This window comes from Taudactylus pleione, unplaced genomic scaffold, assembly GCF_031769625.1.
Source record: "Taudactylus pleione unplaced genomic scaffold, aTauple2 ptg000372l, whole genome shotgun sequence".
NCBI lineage: Eukaryota > Metazoa > Chordata > Amphibia > Anura > Myobatrachidae > Taudactylus > Taudactylus pleione.
This window is the reverse complement of record NW_028284773.1, coordinates 12,009,728-12,027,952: the sequence shown is the minus strand read 5'-3', so window position 1 is coordinate 12,027,952 and position 18,225 is coordinate 12,009,728. Positions and strand designations below refer to the sequence as shown.

The 18,225-nt window shown below is 40.9% G+C and overlaps 1 protein-coding gene across 3 annotated transcripts in view; it reads right to left on the bottom strand.

Annotated features, from left to right (window-relative positions):
- The window catches only part of ACAP2 (ArfGAP with coiled-coil, ankyrin repeat and PH domains 2), a 115,039-nt gene that overhangs the window by 77,950 nt on the left and 18,864 nt on the right, over nucleotides 1-18,225 (bottom strand). For all 3 annotated transcript variants that reach the window (XM_088444811.1, XM_088444809.1, XM_088444810.1), the window contains exons 2-6: nucleotides 11,861-11,918; nucleotides 10,582-10,701; nucleotides 6,974-7,027; nucleotides 4,154-4,212; nucleotides 2,119-2,302 (exon numbers count right to left, since the gene is read on the bottom strand). In XM_088444811.1, the coding sequence (XP_088300937.1) occupies nucleotides 2,119-2,302; nucleotides 4,154-4,212; nucleotides 6,974-7,027; nucleotides 10,582-10,701; nucleotides 11,861-11,918 (475 nt within the window). The remainder of the gene's footprint in view (nucleotides 1-2,118; nucleotides 2,303-4,153; nucleotides 4,213-6,973; nucleotides 7,028-10,581; nucleotides 10,702-11,860; nucleotides 11,919-18,225) is intronic.

The following is an 18,225-nucleotide window of genomic DNA, read 5'->3' as shown; positions in this document are numbered from 1 at the left end:
AATCCCAGGGGCAAGATGTGGCAAGCTCAGAGACTTATACAAAGTGACTTGCAACTGTAATTGCCGCAAAAGGTGGCTCAGCAAAGTACAGACTTTAGGCGGGTGAATAGTTATGCACGCTGAAGTTTTCTGTTATGTTGTCCTAAATGTTGTTTGATTCACAATATAAAAAAAACCCACAAACTTCACAGTTGTAGGCATGTTCTGTGAATTAAATGATGCACACCTTCAAACAATCCATTTTAATTCCAGGTGGTGAGGCAACGAAACATGAAAAATGCAAAGGGGGTAAATACTTTTGCAAGGCACTGTAGCTGCAAAGATAGTATAGCACACAATCTGGCACAGTGCAGTGAGCAACACAGATATACAGTATGTGACAGCCCTCACAAATACAGGTAGATGTGAGATACAGTGAACCCCTATACCTCAGTTTTCCATGGTTATAGTGAAAGAAAGGGAAAGGTATCAGCTGACAGTTGAGAAAAATAAACAGACAGCAACTCTAGCACAAGTCACATACAATGCAGAGGATACAATATAACTGCAGTGGGCACTAAATTCAACTACACAGACCTCAGTGGCTGGTAGGAAATAGCGCTGTATAACCTGGCTCCTATGAGAGGTATACAGGGAGACTGGACCCAGCGTTCCGGGAGACCTGTAGATGCAGGAAATGGCCGCCGTGAGTCTCTGAGGGGGCGGAGGGTGAGGGACGAGCAACTCTGGGGTGGAAAGACTGCAGTGGAATGGCGCCATGAGCTGACATCAACCACCAGTTCCCTGGCCTCAGTTGTCTCCTGCGCCAGTATAAGTTATGCTCTGGTGGTCTAGTGGAATCCCGGACGAACCCAAGCGGGAATCCACCTTGCCTGTCCCCATGTGTCCCGGCTGCAGTCTGGGGTTCAAGAACCCTGCTAGCGAGTCCCACCGAGAGTACCTAGTCGATGGCTGGAGTCACAACGCCGCAGAGGGGTGATGGAACAGTAGCACAGACGTCCAGAAGACTGTCTAGCACTGCTTGCTCAGTTACAGTAAAAATAAAACCAAATCTAAAAATAAAGCTTGGGCTGCTTAAAAGAAGCTGCACTGTATAACTGTGATCCAGCACCTGCCCAACACCAACGAAACTGAGTTGCCTGCAGGCAAGGTATATGGGGAAGGACCGTAGCATCCTGTGACAGATAAAAAGCTTAGCTGTTGGTGTCCGGATAGATATATATATATATATATATATATATATATATATATATATACACACAACCAATCACTCTACCTGTGTGAGGTGTTGCGACCCCCCAGGAGCAGAACAAAACAGAGGAGGCACTCCCTTTTAAAGTAGTTAAAAACGTGTACTTATATCATGTTGAAATTCAGTACAGAGGCATGTCAACGTTTCAAGGTCCGCAGACCATTTCGTCAGGACTGTACAACAGGCATCAAAAATAAAGTGACAAGTGCTTACCTTAAATACAAGGCTGTGTATGTAAGAGAAGGTGCTGAAAGGAAAGAACGGCAGCTGCGGGCGTCCCTGCCGCGAGGTCCGGTCTGGCATCCGGCGGAAGCAGGGAACTCCACAGAGGGTTGCCTAGCAACACCGACACTCAGGTATGTATGTATGTATGTATGTATGTATGTATGTATGTATGTATGTATGTATGTATATATATATATATATATATATATATATATATATATATATACATATACACACACACACACACACACACATATACACATATACACACACACACGACAGGCTTAATCCACGGCACTCAACCATCTGGGGTGCCCTTGGCATGTGACCACACCATCTACATAAAAAATATCATACAAACTCGGCACTCACATGCTTTTCAAACTGCAACTCCTTTGAACATAGGGAGTGTTGGTTCCAAAATATATAATAGTGAGTGAGAACAACATTCCTGGCCATTCCCTGAAACCCAGAGGCTGTCACTGACACAGCTGGATTCCCTGTATGGGGCTGTATGCTGCCGCCATCTTAAGCAGACTAAAGATGACTTTTGCGCAACTAAGGGATACAATGTATAGAGAAGACAGACAAGAAGGGTATAAATAAAATATTGAGAAACTCTTATCTAGTGTTTCAGTTACCTGCAAGACATAGTCCAGAGCAACATGACGGAAGCACTTCCGTGTTGCAGTCAGGATGTTTGTGGCTTCCTCCACTTCGTGTTGCTTGGTTCTGGGCACCTGGGCATTCTTCACCAGGGAATTTTCTTTCTCTTCACTAAGTTTATCAAACTGTTTTTTAGCATCTTTAAATTTCCTGAGATCTCTGTAAAGAAGAGGAATACAGTTAGTCCACAGGATTTGTGTAATCAGCATCTTATAACGTCACATGCGACAAAACAATTAATTGCAGTTCTATGTCCAATTAAACATTATGTGTGGACAGTATGGGCCCAATTTAGAGTTTCACATATTTTCTACATTACAAACATACTGTACACGTAAAAAACTAAAGCACAAAATTGCGGCATAATGTATATATTTTGAGGTGTATGTTTTTCATGATGCAGCTTATGTTAGGTATAAATGTAAAAGTTGCATTATCCTATTCACACACAATATCATATATACAAGAAATACAATGCTTTGACAGTGTTAGTCGTGAGTGTGATAGTTGCATTTTCTATATAAAATACACATAAGAGGGTAGATGTAATAACCTGCAACATGCTTTTGCCTTTTAAACTATTTCTGCTTTAAATCTAGCAGCTAAGTTGCTGCCAATTCATGGGTGCCTGCAACTCACAGGTTGTATCATTTACCTCCAGGCAGGAAAAACAAATAACATCTGAATAGATGACCCCAACTTGAAACAATATAGCTGCGGCACTATCAGCTGGAGGGTTCAATACACAATCAGCCAATCAGAAGTGGCTACATTGTGCTGCTGATCGTTATCTTTACACCATGTCTAATGCTGGGCATACACTGCCAGATAAAATGTCTGTCAGACCGACAGACATTTTATCTGGCTGCCTGCCAGCCGCAGATGTCGCCGGCATACACTGTGAGAGAAATCTCACAGTGTATAGCCCGACATCCGCGCTCCGCCCCCGGGGGAGGAGACATTTCCCTGTTCCTTCGGAACACAGGAAATGTCTGTCTGTCGGCCGCGCTGGGCATACACTGCCCGATGCGGCCGACAGTTTCCCGGGTAAATATCGCATCGGACGGGCATGCTGGACAATCCAGCATGCCCGACCGAGCAATATTTAACCTTCGGTCGCCCGCATACACGCTGCAATCCGCCGATATCGCAGAGTGTATGGCCAGCTGCAATCCGCCGATAATTGCAGAGTGTATGGCCAGCATCAGGAACCTGTAGAAGATCCTTTAAAAGACATGTATCCAGGGGGTGATGTATCCACATTTCATTAGCTCATATCTCCAGTACATGCCTTCGTGAAACTAATCTGTCCTTGCCCGACAGTTTCCACCTATTCAGGCACAAGGGACAAGTCTATGATATGCTTAATTCTAAATGACGCATTTAAGGGTGCATGCACAGTTATGGAAGTGTCCATTTTTAAACCCAGGGAATATTGCTCCATTTTAGTTTTAGCAGTGCACTCCTGGAAAACAAGAACTACAGGGAAACTGCATGACAGAGTATTTGTGTGTGTGTCATGCAATGCACTCTACAGACCAGCAACAGTAGTCTGCAAATAATCATAAAAAGTGATCATAATATACTAGTTATAAACACTCACTTAAAAGATGAGCTGCCTCAATTATTATGTAACTGTGGTTAGCACATGTGACTCCAGGGTTATACACAGGAGTAAACACAACTGAGTTTGGGCAATAAACAATATATTTATTCTCTCCCCTAGATTGTAAGCTCCTAGGAGCAAGGTCCTCCTCCCCACTGTCTCACAGCCTTCTTCTCTAGCACTTCTATGACAGCCTTTACCTTCCCAGCTGTATTGTGTATGGAGAATTGTGTTGCTAATTGTTACTTGTGCTCTGTTTATATTTTAGTTACTGTATTGTAATGTAATGTTCTGTGTACACTGTACTGTATGTACGGCGCTGCTGACCACTTGTGGCGCCCTATAAATAAAATGTAATAATAATAATAATATTTATAATAGAAATACAAAGAACAATAACTTACTCTTTAACAAATGTTTGGAGTTGTGTTTTGATTGATCTTTGGGCTTGGTCAAACAGGATCTGAAATAGTGTAAGCAACAAAGGATGTGTTTAAAAAAAAATAGTTTCATTCACATTCCTAAAATCCAAATGGTGAAAAATATATAACAGTTATTAAAATGTGTTAATCATAAAGATAATGAAACAGAGTTAAATGAGGAGCGTGAGATGACGCCAATGCACTTTCTTACTTCCTACACATTATGTATCCCACTGAGAATACCAGAGCAGTTTCATGTTCCTGTTTATAAAGCCCTGAGACGTAAGACGTCTGCTTTAGAGAGACAAAAAAAAAGCCCAGAAAGACACTGATTTCTGGTGGTGGAAAACAGTTTTTTTTCTAAAGAAATGCAATGATAGATGACAGTCCCAACTGTATAGATGTACTAATCAGCTAAATTGCACTTCTGTTGTCTGTGGCTTCTAATGTACGCTTAACACCTAACAACATAGGGAGGAATGTATCGGTTTCCTTCTTACAATCCATGGAGGATATCCTTTTCCTTATACACTATCAAATCAATTCAGGATTTGGCTCAGTAAACACGGCTTTAATCAATCAATGCAATGGTTTTAGGATACAGCTCATTATACAACATAATATAGTAACAAACATGGCAGCAACTTAACCGTTTGGATAAAAAAAAACACTAATTCACAAAATTAATATAAATGTTCTTAGAACATGACCAAATGTATTTTTACAATAAAACATTTTTTACATTTTTTCACAGTCTCATCAGCACATCTTACTGAAACTGCAAATAACATTTAAAAGTTACACAAAATACCACATTGCAAATCATGTAAAATAGTTGCTATCACTCAGTTCTGCATTCTAGTAACAAAATCAGCCGGCGTGTTATCATTGTAAGTGTCAGATGGATCAACTAGTAGGCTGGAGAATGACCAGACTAATCCTGCACATCAACCAATCAGCTTGCAGTGAACTACATGGGAGTAAACAGGCTGGGGAGGGAGTGCAAGCCCAGATTCAGTAACCTTAACTAAATTGTGACATTACTGTGATGTTACAGTGTAAATATAAAGTGAGCATAGTATTTGCGGAGATCACACGCTGCCAGTTAGCACTGGTAAATGGAATGTCATGGTGAGACTTGTGGGATGAAACATCTATATAGTTTTGTAAAGCCGGACAGTGTATAACCATCTAGGTAAATCTGAAGTAATGTACCAATTAATACATTTAAAATAACTATGTCAAGTTTACATATTTTAAATTAGGACAATAGTAATGTCATTAAAGAAATAACCATATTTTGCTTGAGCATTAGTTGGCAGAATAATGTGCAAGGCTGATAAAACTGCATCTCAGTGCTTTCACCATGGCAGAAGTGCAATGCTTGTTCCCAATTAAACATAATAGCAAAAAGCAATATGGAGTCACTTCTGACTCTTATAGCCTGTGCAGTGCCAGCCACACTACACAATCCATGGGAAGTGGGGTCTCAGTACCAAAATATAATCAATGAACAAGCACAAACAGAAATCACAATCTAAAAACAGTCCCCTAATTTCCTCCTTCAAAAAGGTTTTCCACTTTGACCCAGCATATAAAGCTCTATGCACAAGAACTTTCATATAATACTCATATGCCTTATTTTGGGTAACGTGTCAGTTGTTTGCAATCCGATTGGAGCATAAAATCATACAGTCATATATAATAAATAAATGGCTTCTCGAAACTGCCAACATCTGTCCTAAACAAGGGCACGCCAAATACCAATCTAGTGACCACCAAAGCAACCTTGCTCTTTTGTGACGTCACCCCTTCCCACATCTGCACTTCTTGCTAGGACCCATTAAAATCAATTCCTAACCTTTAGAGGCCATTGCTTATAAACATGATGCTGTTGCATCAGACAGTTCAACAGAAACCTCTGTCCATTGTGATCAGTGAATAGAAAACTCCTCCAGAACTACAGTTTAGGAAGTAAAGCTTGCTGGGTACTGTTGTCACATCACCTAAATGATCAACGTTATTTATCGAATTGCAAATTTCTTCTGCTAAGCACACAAATATCCTTAGATCGATGCACTTAATGACAGGGTTGTGACACTGCCTGCAGCAGTAGTATAGCATTTTACAGCTCAAAATACTGACCCCTATCTTAATCCCGACACCGAAACGCAGAAGGACACCAGCCCGAACGAGGTAAGTCCGGCGGCACCCTTAGCGTCAGCCAGCAGTGGGGGGTGGGGAGGGGAGGTTTGGGTTTAGGGACCATAGCGGGGTTAGGCACTTAGAGGGGAGGGTTAGGTTTAAGCAAGAAGGGGAGGGTTAGGTTTAGACATGGGAAGGGTTAGGCTACAAGAAGGAAGGGTAAGCATACTTACCCGAGCCCTGTTGGCATACCAGCCATCGGGATGCTGCTGTCAATATTCTGACAGGAGTTATCCCGACAGCCGACATTACAAACCCATTCCATATTGTGCATATAAACTCAGTGGCACTTTATTAGGTACTGGGTAAGAAAATCCTTTGCCTAGAGAGCGGTCCTAATTATTTATGCCATGGATTAAACTAGGTGCTGGAAACATTTTCTATAGATTGTCGTCCATGTTGACATGATAGCATCACGCTGTTGCTGCAGATTGGTTGGCTGCATAGTCATGTTGCGAATCTCCCGTTCCACAACATACTAAATGTTCTCTATTGGATTGAGATCTTGTGACTGTGTAGGCCACTGAAGTACATGAATAACGGCAACAACTTTGTGAAGCTGCGGAAACCACACAATCCCTTAAGTAAAATACTTACATTGTGATAATTTATCATCTCCTGGAGGCTTTCAGAAAACTTTGTCAGGCTGCTCTGCAGAACACAGGCATACAAAAAGAATCATTAGTTTAATAATGCACTATATATTAATTCAATTATTAAATCTTTAAATTTAAAGTCTCACTTAATAGTCAGATCTTCTAGTGTAAATTATGAACATCAGAAACATAATTTACTAGACTTGAAAGGGCAACAAGTAATGTGGTTTTTACCCATTTAAATAAACCATAAACCCTTTATGGGTATAGTGAGGCATGTTAAAAAGTTTCAGAACCCATTACTGTAAATTGTGCAATAAAAGCCTTTATGTAACAGTCCAGTTTATAAAAACCTGCTTCAATCCACAGAACCAATGACTAATGTTTACAAAATTTTTATATCCCTACCCAGAGATCCTAGGGAAATGTGAAGTGGCCTTTTCAAACCCTAAATCGAAGATATTAAACCAGAGGCTCCCAAACGTGGTCCTCAAGGCTCCCTAACAGTTCAGGTTTTAGAGATATCCATGGTTGAGCATAAGTGGTTAAATCAAATTGACTGAGGTACTAATTAAGTCACCTTTGCTCAACCATGGATAGATCTAAAACCTGAACTGTTGGGGAGCCTTGAGGACCGTGTTTGGGTACCTCTGTATTAATCCATATCTTGCACTTATGAGAGAAAGTTACTAATTTCAAATATCTTTGTCTATACTTTGGATTTATGACACCTTTTTTTTTGCAATTTATTTTTATTGAAAGCCAACACAAAATAGAATGAACAGGTCATGAACGGTACGGGAACAACAAAGCATACCGTAATACTGTTGTACCTATGACATCATGTTAAATGTAAGTGTTGGATCACATTTTACAAACAAACAGCACTTATGAAATACATAAGAACAAATAAGAAACACGACAATGGAATGGAATGGAAAGGAAAGGGAAGGGAGGGAAAGAGAAAAGAGAAGAACCTCGCTGAAAGGAAAAAAGGATAAGGATCAACACAATAAAAGTAAGAAAGTAGCCTATCAAAACACAGCGCTGTACCCTTGAGGGAGAATAACAACCTCTCTCTACTTCACCACCCCAGTCCTCTACAGAGCGATTTGTAATTGTCAGATTCCTCATAAAAAGGAGCCAAGGGTACCAGATCGCTGTGAAATCTTGATGACCATTCGGTAAAGGTAGTTTGAGGTCGTCAATAAACATATGGTGGTCAAGCTGAGCACAGCATTCAATCACGGTGGGGATGGTAGCAGACCTCCAATGCACTGGGATAACCATTTTTGAGGCACTGAGTATATGTCGCAGTAGAGTTTTTTTTAAAAAGCGCCGGGGACTTTTGTAGGAGGTTCAGAAGCCAGAAACTAGGGCAAGAGGACAGATACTCCTGGAGGATAATACCCGCAGTCTCTATCACCTTATCCCCAAATGGTCGCAGTAGTGGACATTCCCATCACATATGGAGAAGAGTGCCTAATGCCATGTTACACATCCAACACGTATTATGGATCCCATGATACATTTTAGCCAGCAGACTGGAACAACGATACCAGCGAGATAAAACTTTGTAGTGTGTTTCTACCACCAACATATTGAATGAGCTGGAGAATGCATTACTAAATATTTCCGGCCAATCATCATCACCCACCAAGCCCTGCAAATCGACCTCCCAATCCCTTGTGAATTTAGGCCTAGTGGAAAAGAGATAATCAATAAGTAATTTATAAACAAAGGACAGAGGATGTGAAGGGTATGAATGGGACATGCACATATTTTCAAAAGGAGCAAACCCACGGCCATAGGCACTAGCGGATCCCAGGCCTAGGAGAAAGTGCTTAATCTGGAGATATTTGCACATCTCCCTATTAGGTAGGTCACATTTGGCCTGTAGAGAGGGGAAACTCAAAACCCCAGAGTCGTCAAGTAATTGGCCTACCGTAGAGATTCCTTGTAATCGCCATAATTAGAATGAATTGGGTGGCAGTCCTGGGGAAAAGGCCAGATTTCCAAACAATGGAGCTAGACGGGAGGAGAGGCTGGGACCGGAAACACCGCCAGCAAGAAATAGTAGGACCCAGCAAAGGGTGGCATATTCGAGGTAAGATATGTAGCCAGGGCATCCAAGGAGTCCGAGTAGGAAGAGAAGCAGCTTCTATATCCACCCATTGTTTATCATCAACTCTACACCATTCCATAACCCTTGTGAGCAGCACAGCATGATAATAAAAGAGGAAGTGTGGCAGTTGGAAGCCTCCCAGGTGCTTTCGCCTATACAGTACTTCATGTTTAAAGCGTTGCCTACGACCCACCCAAACAATCTCTAATGACACGGTGCAGTTCTGTGAACCAAGAGTACAGTATCAATATGGGAATAGTGTGAAGAAGATAGAGTACCCTAGGTAGCACATTCATTTTGATTACTCCAATCCACAAGATCTTCTTAGGGTGCCAGGTTTGAAGGTCTGTTTTAAGATTATTAAGTAATGGAGGAAAGAGTCTGGGAGGGGTTCCTGTGTAAAATAACCCTAAGGTAATTAATTTGCGTAGAATGTCACAAGAATTAGGATATATATTGTAATCCTTGCAAAGTAGCCTGATCCACAGTAAGGTTCAAAGCAACTATTTTAGACAAGTTCACCTTAAAATTAAAGAGGGAGTCAAAATGCTTAAAACACTTTGAGAAGGCTGGGGACCAAATGGTTGAATGGCCCTTGCCAAGGCCTCCCATACATAAAACAAATACTAGAGGAGATAAGGGGCAGCCCTGGTGAACACAGTTTGAAATCGGAACAGGGTCCAACAGATCCCCATTAATCCTAACACGGGACGAGGGGGTGGAATAGAGGGGATGTAGTCAGCATCCCGGTGTGCGGAATGACGACGGTCTAAATACTGGCGCAGGAATCCAGAAGGGAAGTATCGTGGGTTATGCGAGGGTTAGGTTTAGGTGTTAGGCACTAGGGGGGGGGGGGGGGGGGGGTAGAGCTAGATTTAGGGTGCAGGGAGGGGGGAGGTTAGATTTAGGCACTGGGGGAGTAGGTTTAGGCATCGGATAGGGAGGGTTAGGGTAGGAGTTAGTTATACTATACTTACCTACCACTGTCGGGAACTTCACTGTCTGGATGCCGTTGTCGGTATTCTGACCAGTGGCATCCCGACCACTGGCACCTCATACCCAGCCCGGAATAGAGACCCAGTTTCTTTTTATAGTGTATGTCAATGAATTCATGGTTTATTTAGAAGAGGGTATTGCAAGAATATTTTTTCATTTAAAAAAATAAATAAAAATAAAAAATTTGGTTGGAAGGCTCGGCACCTCTGGCTGCATCTAGATCTGATGGGCCAAATGGGATAATTAAGGAGATATTTGCAAATCTCTAGCCAGAAAACCGAAGATGTTTAATTCTTCACACTATGATTCTGTTGGTCAATGCTGGCTTTATAAACTAGCTGTAAAAACTATCTGTTCTAAGAATGCTTTGGTAACATTATTCACATATTGTAAACATAGCTGACCAAGTGCTCGGTTATCCATGTGCACAATGTAAGAAGGACATAGCTCTGTATATCTACTTGGTGCTTTGAGTGGATTCTGCTTACTTCAATCACTTCGTCCTTGCTAGAATATTGGGCCAGGTCCCGGATTCCATTCATAAATTGTTTGTTGGCAGCACAAAAAGCTTTTCCAGCATCGATCATTCCAATGCAGAGTTTCACCAGCTGGGAGGAAAAAAGTGCAATGTTTATCAGTTCAGATAACACACAGCCTGTGCTAAGTTAAACCCTACTCATTTACTATGTCAGTGAGAAAATTGTAACGGTGTGTTGTTTATATGAAAAGAGCCAACAATTTGTCATATACAGTAAACTCTACCACCTTGTTGTTAAGTCTCAAAGCTCTTATATTTGAAGGTAAATCACACACAACTTTTTCATTGTATACAGTAAAATGACCAAATGTGACACAAATCTTTTCACTGTCAGCATATATATTAGTCGTGTGTGTGTGTGTGTGTGTGTGTGTGTGTGTGTGTGTGTGTGTGTGTGTGTGTGTGTGTGTGTGTGTGTGTGTTGGATTGATATGTCTACATTAAGAAGTTAAACCAGTGGTTCCCAGGCTGGGTCCCTCAGGACTCTTGTAGGGGTGCCACGGTTTGATTGTCCAGGTCAATTTATGGTCAATGTGATACACAAGACCAGTGGCGGTGGCTGCCAATTATAAAATCTGTGAACAAAAAGAAGTGGAACCCTGTCTACCACCACATAACTGACACTAAGTATTACATATAAGCACAATTTAATATTAGTTTCTGAATAAGAAATTTTGGCCTGAGGGTGCCGTGAAAGAAATGCTGATACTCTAGGGTGCCGTGATTCAAGAAAGTTTGGGAACCACTGAGTTAGTCAATAGGTCGACATTCAAATGGTTGACACATGATTTTTTTCTTTTTTTCTTTATATTGTAGCCTTACCATAAACCTAACATTAACCCTAAAAAAAACTTTCTTGTGTTGGTCATTTGAATGACGACCTTTTAACCCTGTTGACCATGTATATACTGTAAATTACATTTTAACAAAGACTGCTTGTAGGATTAGGAAAGCATTATGATAATAAGATTAAAGTTCTAGACTACTATAGTGCACACTCTACCTTCATCTACTTCTTACTCTCTACCAGGGCACCTAACACTTGGTTGCTTTGTATTGTTGCTTATCTGGGTGTTATGGTCGCGAATGTAGCAATGTATATTATCCATGTCCTGTATTGTAATGTACTGTACTGTAATCAACCTATTTGTTTATGTACTTTGTAAGGCGCTGCGGAACACTTGTGGTGCCATTTAAAACAATAATAATAATAATAATAATAATAATACCTTATCAAGCTTCTGTTCAAGTTCTGATACATCTCCTTCAACTTCTTCTAAGGCTGCCCTGTAGGATTGAGAACAGGTTTTGTTAATCTCAGAACCAGACACCTTGGAAGGCATAGGAATAATAAGCCATTAAACTGGATATGTATTCTTCAGGACAGCTTAGCATTGTCAGGACCATTATGTCTAATTTCACCTACTAAAAGTAGCTTGTTGCACCTTTATAAAGGAACACGTCACCTACAAGAAACCAAATAAACAAGCCCAAAATACATGAAAACCTCCACACACACGGTAATTGGAAATGCCCTAGTCGGCATACTTCATAACCGTAAGACCAATGCTTTACTTCGCTACTAAGAACTCCACTAGCAAGAGAGTTATATAAATGCAGAGGGAATGTGTGTAAAGCTGGGTACACACTATGCAATAAGTTGTTCGTACAGATGACAAATGCTATATCTCTAACTGTATCTGACCGTGTGCACAGACAATACGTCTGTGAACAACATAATGGTGCATACACACAGTCAGATATGTCAGATGAACGATTTTACCAACGATTTGGACGATTTCAGACAGTATTAAAATGAATGGAATCATCCAAATCTGACTGCAAACACAGACAATGTCAGATATCGTTATCTGACATGCAGGAACGCGCATCCTTCATCATTTCAGTCACACATCAGATTTTCTTTCAGATATGAACGATTGAACGATTTTTAAAATAGTTATCGTTCAGATCTGACAGAAAATCTGACCGTGTGTATGCACCATAACTCACAGACATAACACGTCAGCTGTGTAGCACAGCCAATGTCGATATATAAGTGCATCTGCCTGCGTGTACGGGGGATCTCCCCACCAACCCATACACTGGCAGAAAGAACCACCGACACTGGTAGCAAAACTGGGTGTACATTTAAATGTCCATCCAGCTGTGATGTCTGGCCAGACTCATCAAGAGGCCAATTAGTAAGTGTGTACAGTTTACTAAATTGGTCACTCGGTCGCCCAGTGTGTACTCATCTTTAAACGAATGCTCTGTTGAGTCATTCTAGGTACAAGGGGCCCACAAGACAAAGGAATGCTAGAGAATCATTTGCCTGAGTCCATGACATGTTTGTTACATAACATTTTTAAAAGTGTAAAACTACAGCAACACTTGGGGCACCTTCTGGGAACTTTTATGACACTTCTACTGGTATACCCCAATCCATTCTAGCACCTGTGGTGTGTTCCCTAGGGGTCATAGCTGAGGATGTACTTGATAAATATGCTAGACAATATGTTAAAATGTATGTATGCTTGTGAGGTTTGTTACTGGATTAGCTGGGTTTCCCTAGTTAATATGACCTATATATATCTAAAAAGGTTAATTACAAATTTGATCGTATCTGGCATAGGTGGCAGCAATCCTGTTCTGTTAAAGAATATGCACATTGTTCCGCTTCCTTTCTACTTGTATACCATCTCTAGCCTGCTGCACTGTCCCGTCCTCTTCAAGGGCACCTAGGACATTGCTGCTACCTCTGCTTCACAAGATGATATACTCCCAGGCCTCCACAATTCTCCCTTTGTCTTTTTTTTTTGTTCAATGACACTAGTTTTGTATTTTTCCTGTATATTACGTATGTGCTCCCTAGTTGCTGTTTACTATGCTTTTCTTAATGCTTATTTTCCAGAACTCTTCTTTTCTTTGTACTTCCTAATATGGGACGCATCTGTTACTTATCATGGTTTAATAGACCTGATGACCCTTTGTACTATATTAATCGAGTTACATACCTTACAGCAGGGGTGGCCAAAACGTTGATTGCGATCGATCACGGACAAGTGACCGGTTGATCGCGGTGGTTGCCCAGGAGCAGCCAATAAAGAGTCAGGCACTGCTCATTGAACTGTGTTGTTGAAACAGCGGGTTTGTCTAGGACAGATGTTTGCAAATAAAATTTAACATTTTTTATGTTAAATTGACTGACACATTTGTTATGTGTAGCCCCATTTCCCAGTTCAAATTCTAAACCAAAGGAAATGGATTTGAACCTGCAGGTTGGAAATGTAAGTTATTCGATGACCTTCATCAAATTGTGTGAAGGTCAATGCCAATCAAGAGCCAGATAGGGATACGCTTTCTCTGTCCTGCAACAGAATGGCCAAATCTAGCTTCCACACACGTGGGTGTATTGCACAGTGAAGTTTCCATTCAACAATTAGACTAAATGGCTGGATTACAACAAGTGTGGGCATCTTAATATCTATATTCCTGCCTTTGTCATTACACAAAGCATTCTTACCACACTCTGCTGAGCTATTCTTGTTCCCTTAAGCTAAGCCTGTAATTAGTAAATGCCAAGCTTCAGAGCCATGGAACATACAGCGTTGAAAGAACACATCCAAACACCAAGCCTTAAACAGGCATGGCCTGCTAATATCAATACTATAAACAAATTGCTGTGCAGACTCAAAATAATAGTACCTAACACATACAAAGGGAATTTTCGATTGAAATACAATTACATATTGTATGTATTAAAACTAACAGAACTCAAATGTTGTGATGTTAAATTAATGAATGAATGAACAAATGAATGAATCTCACCTATTTAGTAAACAGGCCAAACTATAGGGGGAATTCAATACAGCGCAATGTGCCACTGAGCACCGCTGCGATGCTCGGCTGCGCACATAGGGAGGAATTCAATTCAGTGCGCTGTTGATAGAGCCAGGAGAGAGCTCCCGGCTCTATGCAATGCGGCGCGCTGTTTAGTTAGATTGCCACTTAACCTGGGTGTTTAGTCGCGAGAATTGGCATTCTCCAACTAAAATGCCGGTTGTGAGGCTGTTAGCACCGCGCTAAGCTGGAAAACAGCCTCGCGGCCAGAACATTATTTGGGTTTCTCGGTGCGAGGAGAATTCGTTTAGTCGGCCTAACAGCTTGCTAAATTTTATAGCTTCGGGAGCTCCCTCATGGTGCTATTAACAGTAATTCTAACATGCGAGTTTTCCATCGCGCTTTATTGGGGTGGGAGGGCAAAGTTGTGATGTCAGCGGGCATGATGTGTCAGAACCGCATATCGCATCTATCACATTGAATTCCCCTCAATGTAAACCACGATCACTAAATCGAAGATCAATAGAAAACAAGTCAATATTGTTCTTGTAGTGCACAAAAGGTCACTCATCTTCATCCTCTTCATCATTTATAGGGCGCCAAAGATTCCATAACGCCGGACAATAACATTTATATTTGTATAAGGTACCTTTCCCTGCTAGTAAGTAATGCTTAATTTTACTTTTCTAGATAAGCTTATTGCTAGCATAATGTTGCAATAATGTTTTTAACAGTTAAACAACTTCCACTTTGAAAGCCATGAATGACATGGAATAATAAATAAATTACAAAATTGGAAACAGATGTTTGGAAAATGCTTGATATACTAAAATGTTTTCTTTTTTTTTTTTTTAAATGTTTAATATATATTTTCCACTGTATTCTGCCAAGTGAATATAATGACATTCAAGATTAAACACTGCACGGGGGTGACATTACTATGGCCCATTTGTTATAGATGTAGCAGACTATGGTGTGGTCTAGAAGGAAAGATTAACTAAAAGGTATAGGCAAATGCCTTGGGCATAACATGTCCTCCAATACTTAAAAACGAGCATAAAGTATATTAAAAACATATCATAAATTCTATTATAATATGGTATTCATGAAAGTAACGTTTTATAGTTCTTTTTTTGGACTTCGTGTGGGAGCGGGTATAAGCGACTCTATAGTATCTAAGTGAGGATACAGCCGGCCTTTCACTGAAGGTGATAAGTCCTTTCTCTATCCCGTGCCGGGCACGCCCCCAAGAGTGACGAAAAGGGGATGAGTCTTAAAGACAAGCCCCCTTTCGGGCGCATGCCCTTTCTCTAGGTCCGGTACTGGACCTAGAGTGAACACTAAGGGGTAAATTTACTAAAGTGAGAGTTTTTAGAAGTGCATTTTAAAAGAGATGTTGTCCATAGCAACCAATCAGATTCTACGTAAGATTTAACTTGCACCTTCTAGACGATAATAGCTAGAATCTGATTGGTTCAATTTGTAAGTTCTTTCAGGACACTAACCACAGTGTATCAGCACCCCACCCTATCACCACCCTTTACATTGATACCATAGTAAAACAGAGTAGAGCTCTAGCAGGAGATAAAGGAATTATGGGGAAGTGAAAACAAATCAGTGACAAATATACTGTAGCTTTACCAGATAGCTAGCACCATCATAGAAACTAGGTACAATTCAACTGCATGATTATTTTATATACATTCTTAAAGACTTTTTCAAACTTGAAAAAATAGGTAAAACATATGAAAACTAACACACACTTTAATGGGTTCAATTCCTGTACATGTTTATCATCCTTACCAAAGTGATATACTGTAGTAATGGCATATAATAACAGGTCATGCCAATTGAAAACATTTTAAGTGAGGCACTAACGTTTTTTTTATGTATTAAATACAAAAGGGACAATGTAAAAATATAGGGTTAGTGCTCCTTTAAGCTACACATTTAAGGGGGGGGGGGGGGGAGAATTCAATTAGCTGCGATAAGCACTTGTGCCAACTTTTCTCCAGAAATGCGTATCATGCAATCCTATTGCCACTGTTGTTGCATTTGTGCGAGTTCTCCATAGTCAAAAACCATCAAAGTTTTCACCATCTCAGAGCAGGTGAAAAATTGTGCAAAACTCCTATTTATGAGTAAATATGTCGGGACTTGATTAAGAACCCCTTGGACATCTCCTCCCTAATTACAAAGCAGGCAAAAATATTTAAAGTTAGTTGGACAATAATGACATGTCAGTTTTGCGGGTGAAAAACAAAAAAAAAGGGTTGGAAAATGGGTTTAAGTAGTGGGTCAGGTATGCTGTATGGATGGGACAGGTGTTTTAAACATTGCGGGTGACGGCACCAAGTTAATTTTTTTTTTTTTTTTTTTTTTTAAAGTGCCATAAAATGACAAAAATATCATTGCACCCATTTTAATGTACCCCCAATTTAAATACAGCATTTATTTTGGCCCAAAAAACTTGCTTTCTTAATTTTTTTACACTGTTACAGAAAAATGCATATAACAGCCATTTGACACAATTTATAACCCATAATACTTTTATTAGGGCCACAAATACATTTCTATATTGATTACCTATGTCAGTTTGGCTTTTTATGGAATACAGACAGGTTTCCCCAATTTATGCTGTATTTTTCGCAGGGTACACCACGGACAGTTTTCGGGAGAATGCCGCGGTAATGGGATACTGCAATGTCGTGAGCGCGCATAGACAAAAAATGCAAAATGACTGCACCAAAAGCCCCGAAGTGTGCGAAAATGTCAGACAACTGAAGTCATTGAGGATTTCTGTGTATTCACTTTTTAAATGTGTCACACACACTTAGCAATAGTTGAAAGCAGGGGTTAAAGTGGGCTGGAACGGGATAGAACTGCGTTCCGTCACTTCTATTAGGTGATGGAACTGCCTCCTATGGCTCACCTCAGCCCCGCGCTGCAGGGAGGCTCCACCCACTGAGATTTTGTTACCAGCAGGCGCCACGGCTCCTTCCCCATAGCGGCAGCCGGAGGCTGGAGCTTCGGCTTCCAGCTCCGCCCACGGGCATTATGGAAGAGACGTCCCATAGTTCCGAGGAGCTACCAGGCGGACCAAACGGCAGCACACGCAGGAGCAGGGTTTAAGATAACTATCGTTTTGTTTTTTTTTGTGTGTGTACTTGGCACTATTACATGGGGCATTACTATTGGGGGCACTTCTACAGGGGACATTTCTATTGGGGCACTACTACAGGGAGCATTACTACAGGGGCCACTACTACAGGGGGCATTACATAAGGGGCTCCACTCCAGGAGCACTGCATAAGTGGCATCACCACTGTGGCCACTGCATAAGGGGCACTACTGCTGTGGGCATTATGTGTAAGGGGCACCACCACTGTGGGCATTGTGTTTAAGGGACACCACTGTGTGCGTCATAACATGAATAAAGCGCCAAGGAGGAGGTGGAGGAGAGGGGGGGGGGGGTAAGTTTCACAACTTTTCTAGGACCACTTTGTAAGCACTGGTTGAAAGTGTAAATGTATTCAAGTAGGTTTAAGGTAACATCTGATTTTGCAGTCGTGTTTCATCTTAAAGCATCCAATATTTCCACAGGATCATTTTTCCTGTTTTACCAATGACGGTGAGCCTGAATTTTCTCTACAGTTACGTATACAGAGCATATTCAATGTCACTCTCTTCCAGCGGGGTCTCTGGTCACCAGTCTTAATTTATTCCCTCATGTCCCTCTCTTGGGTCTGAC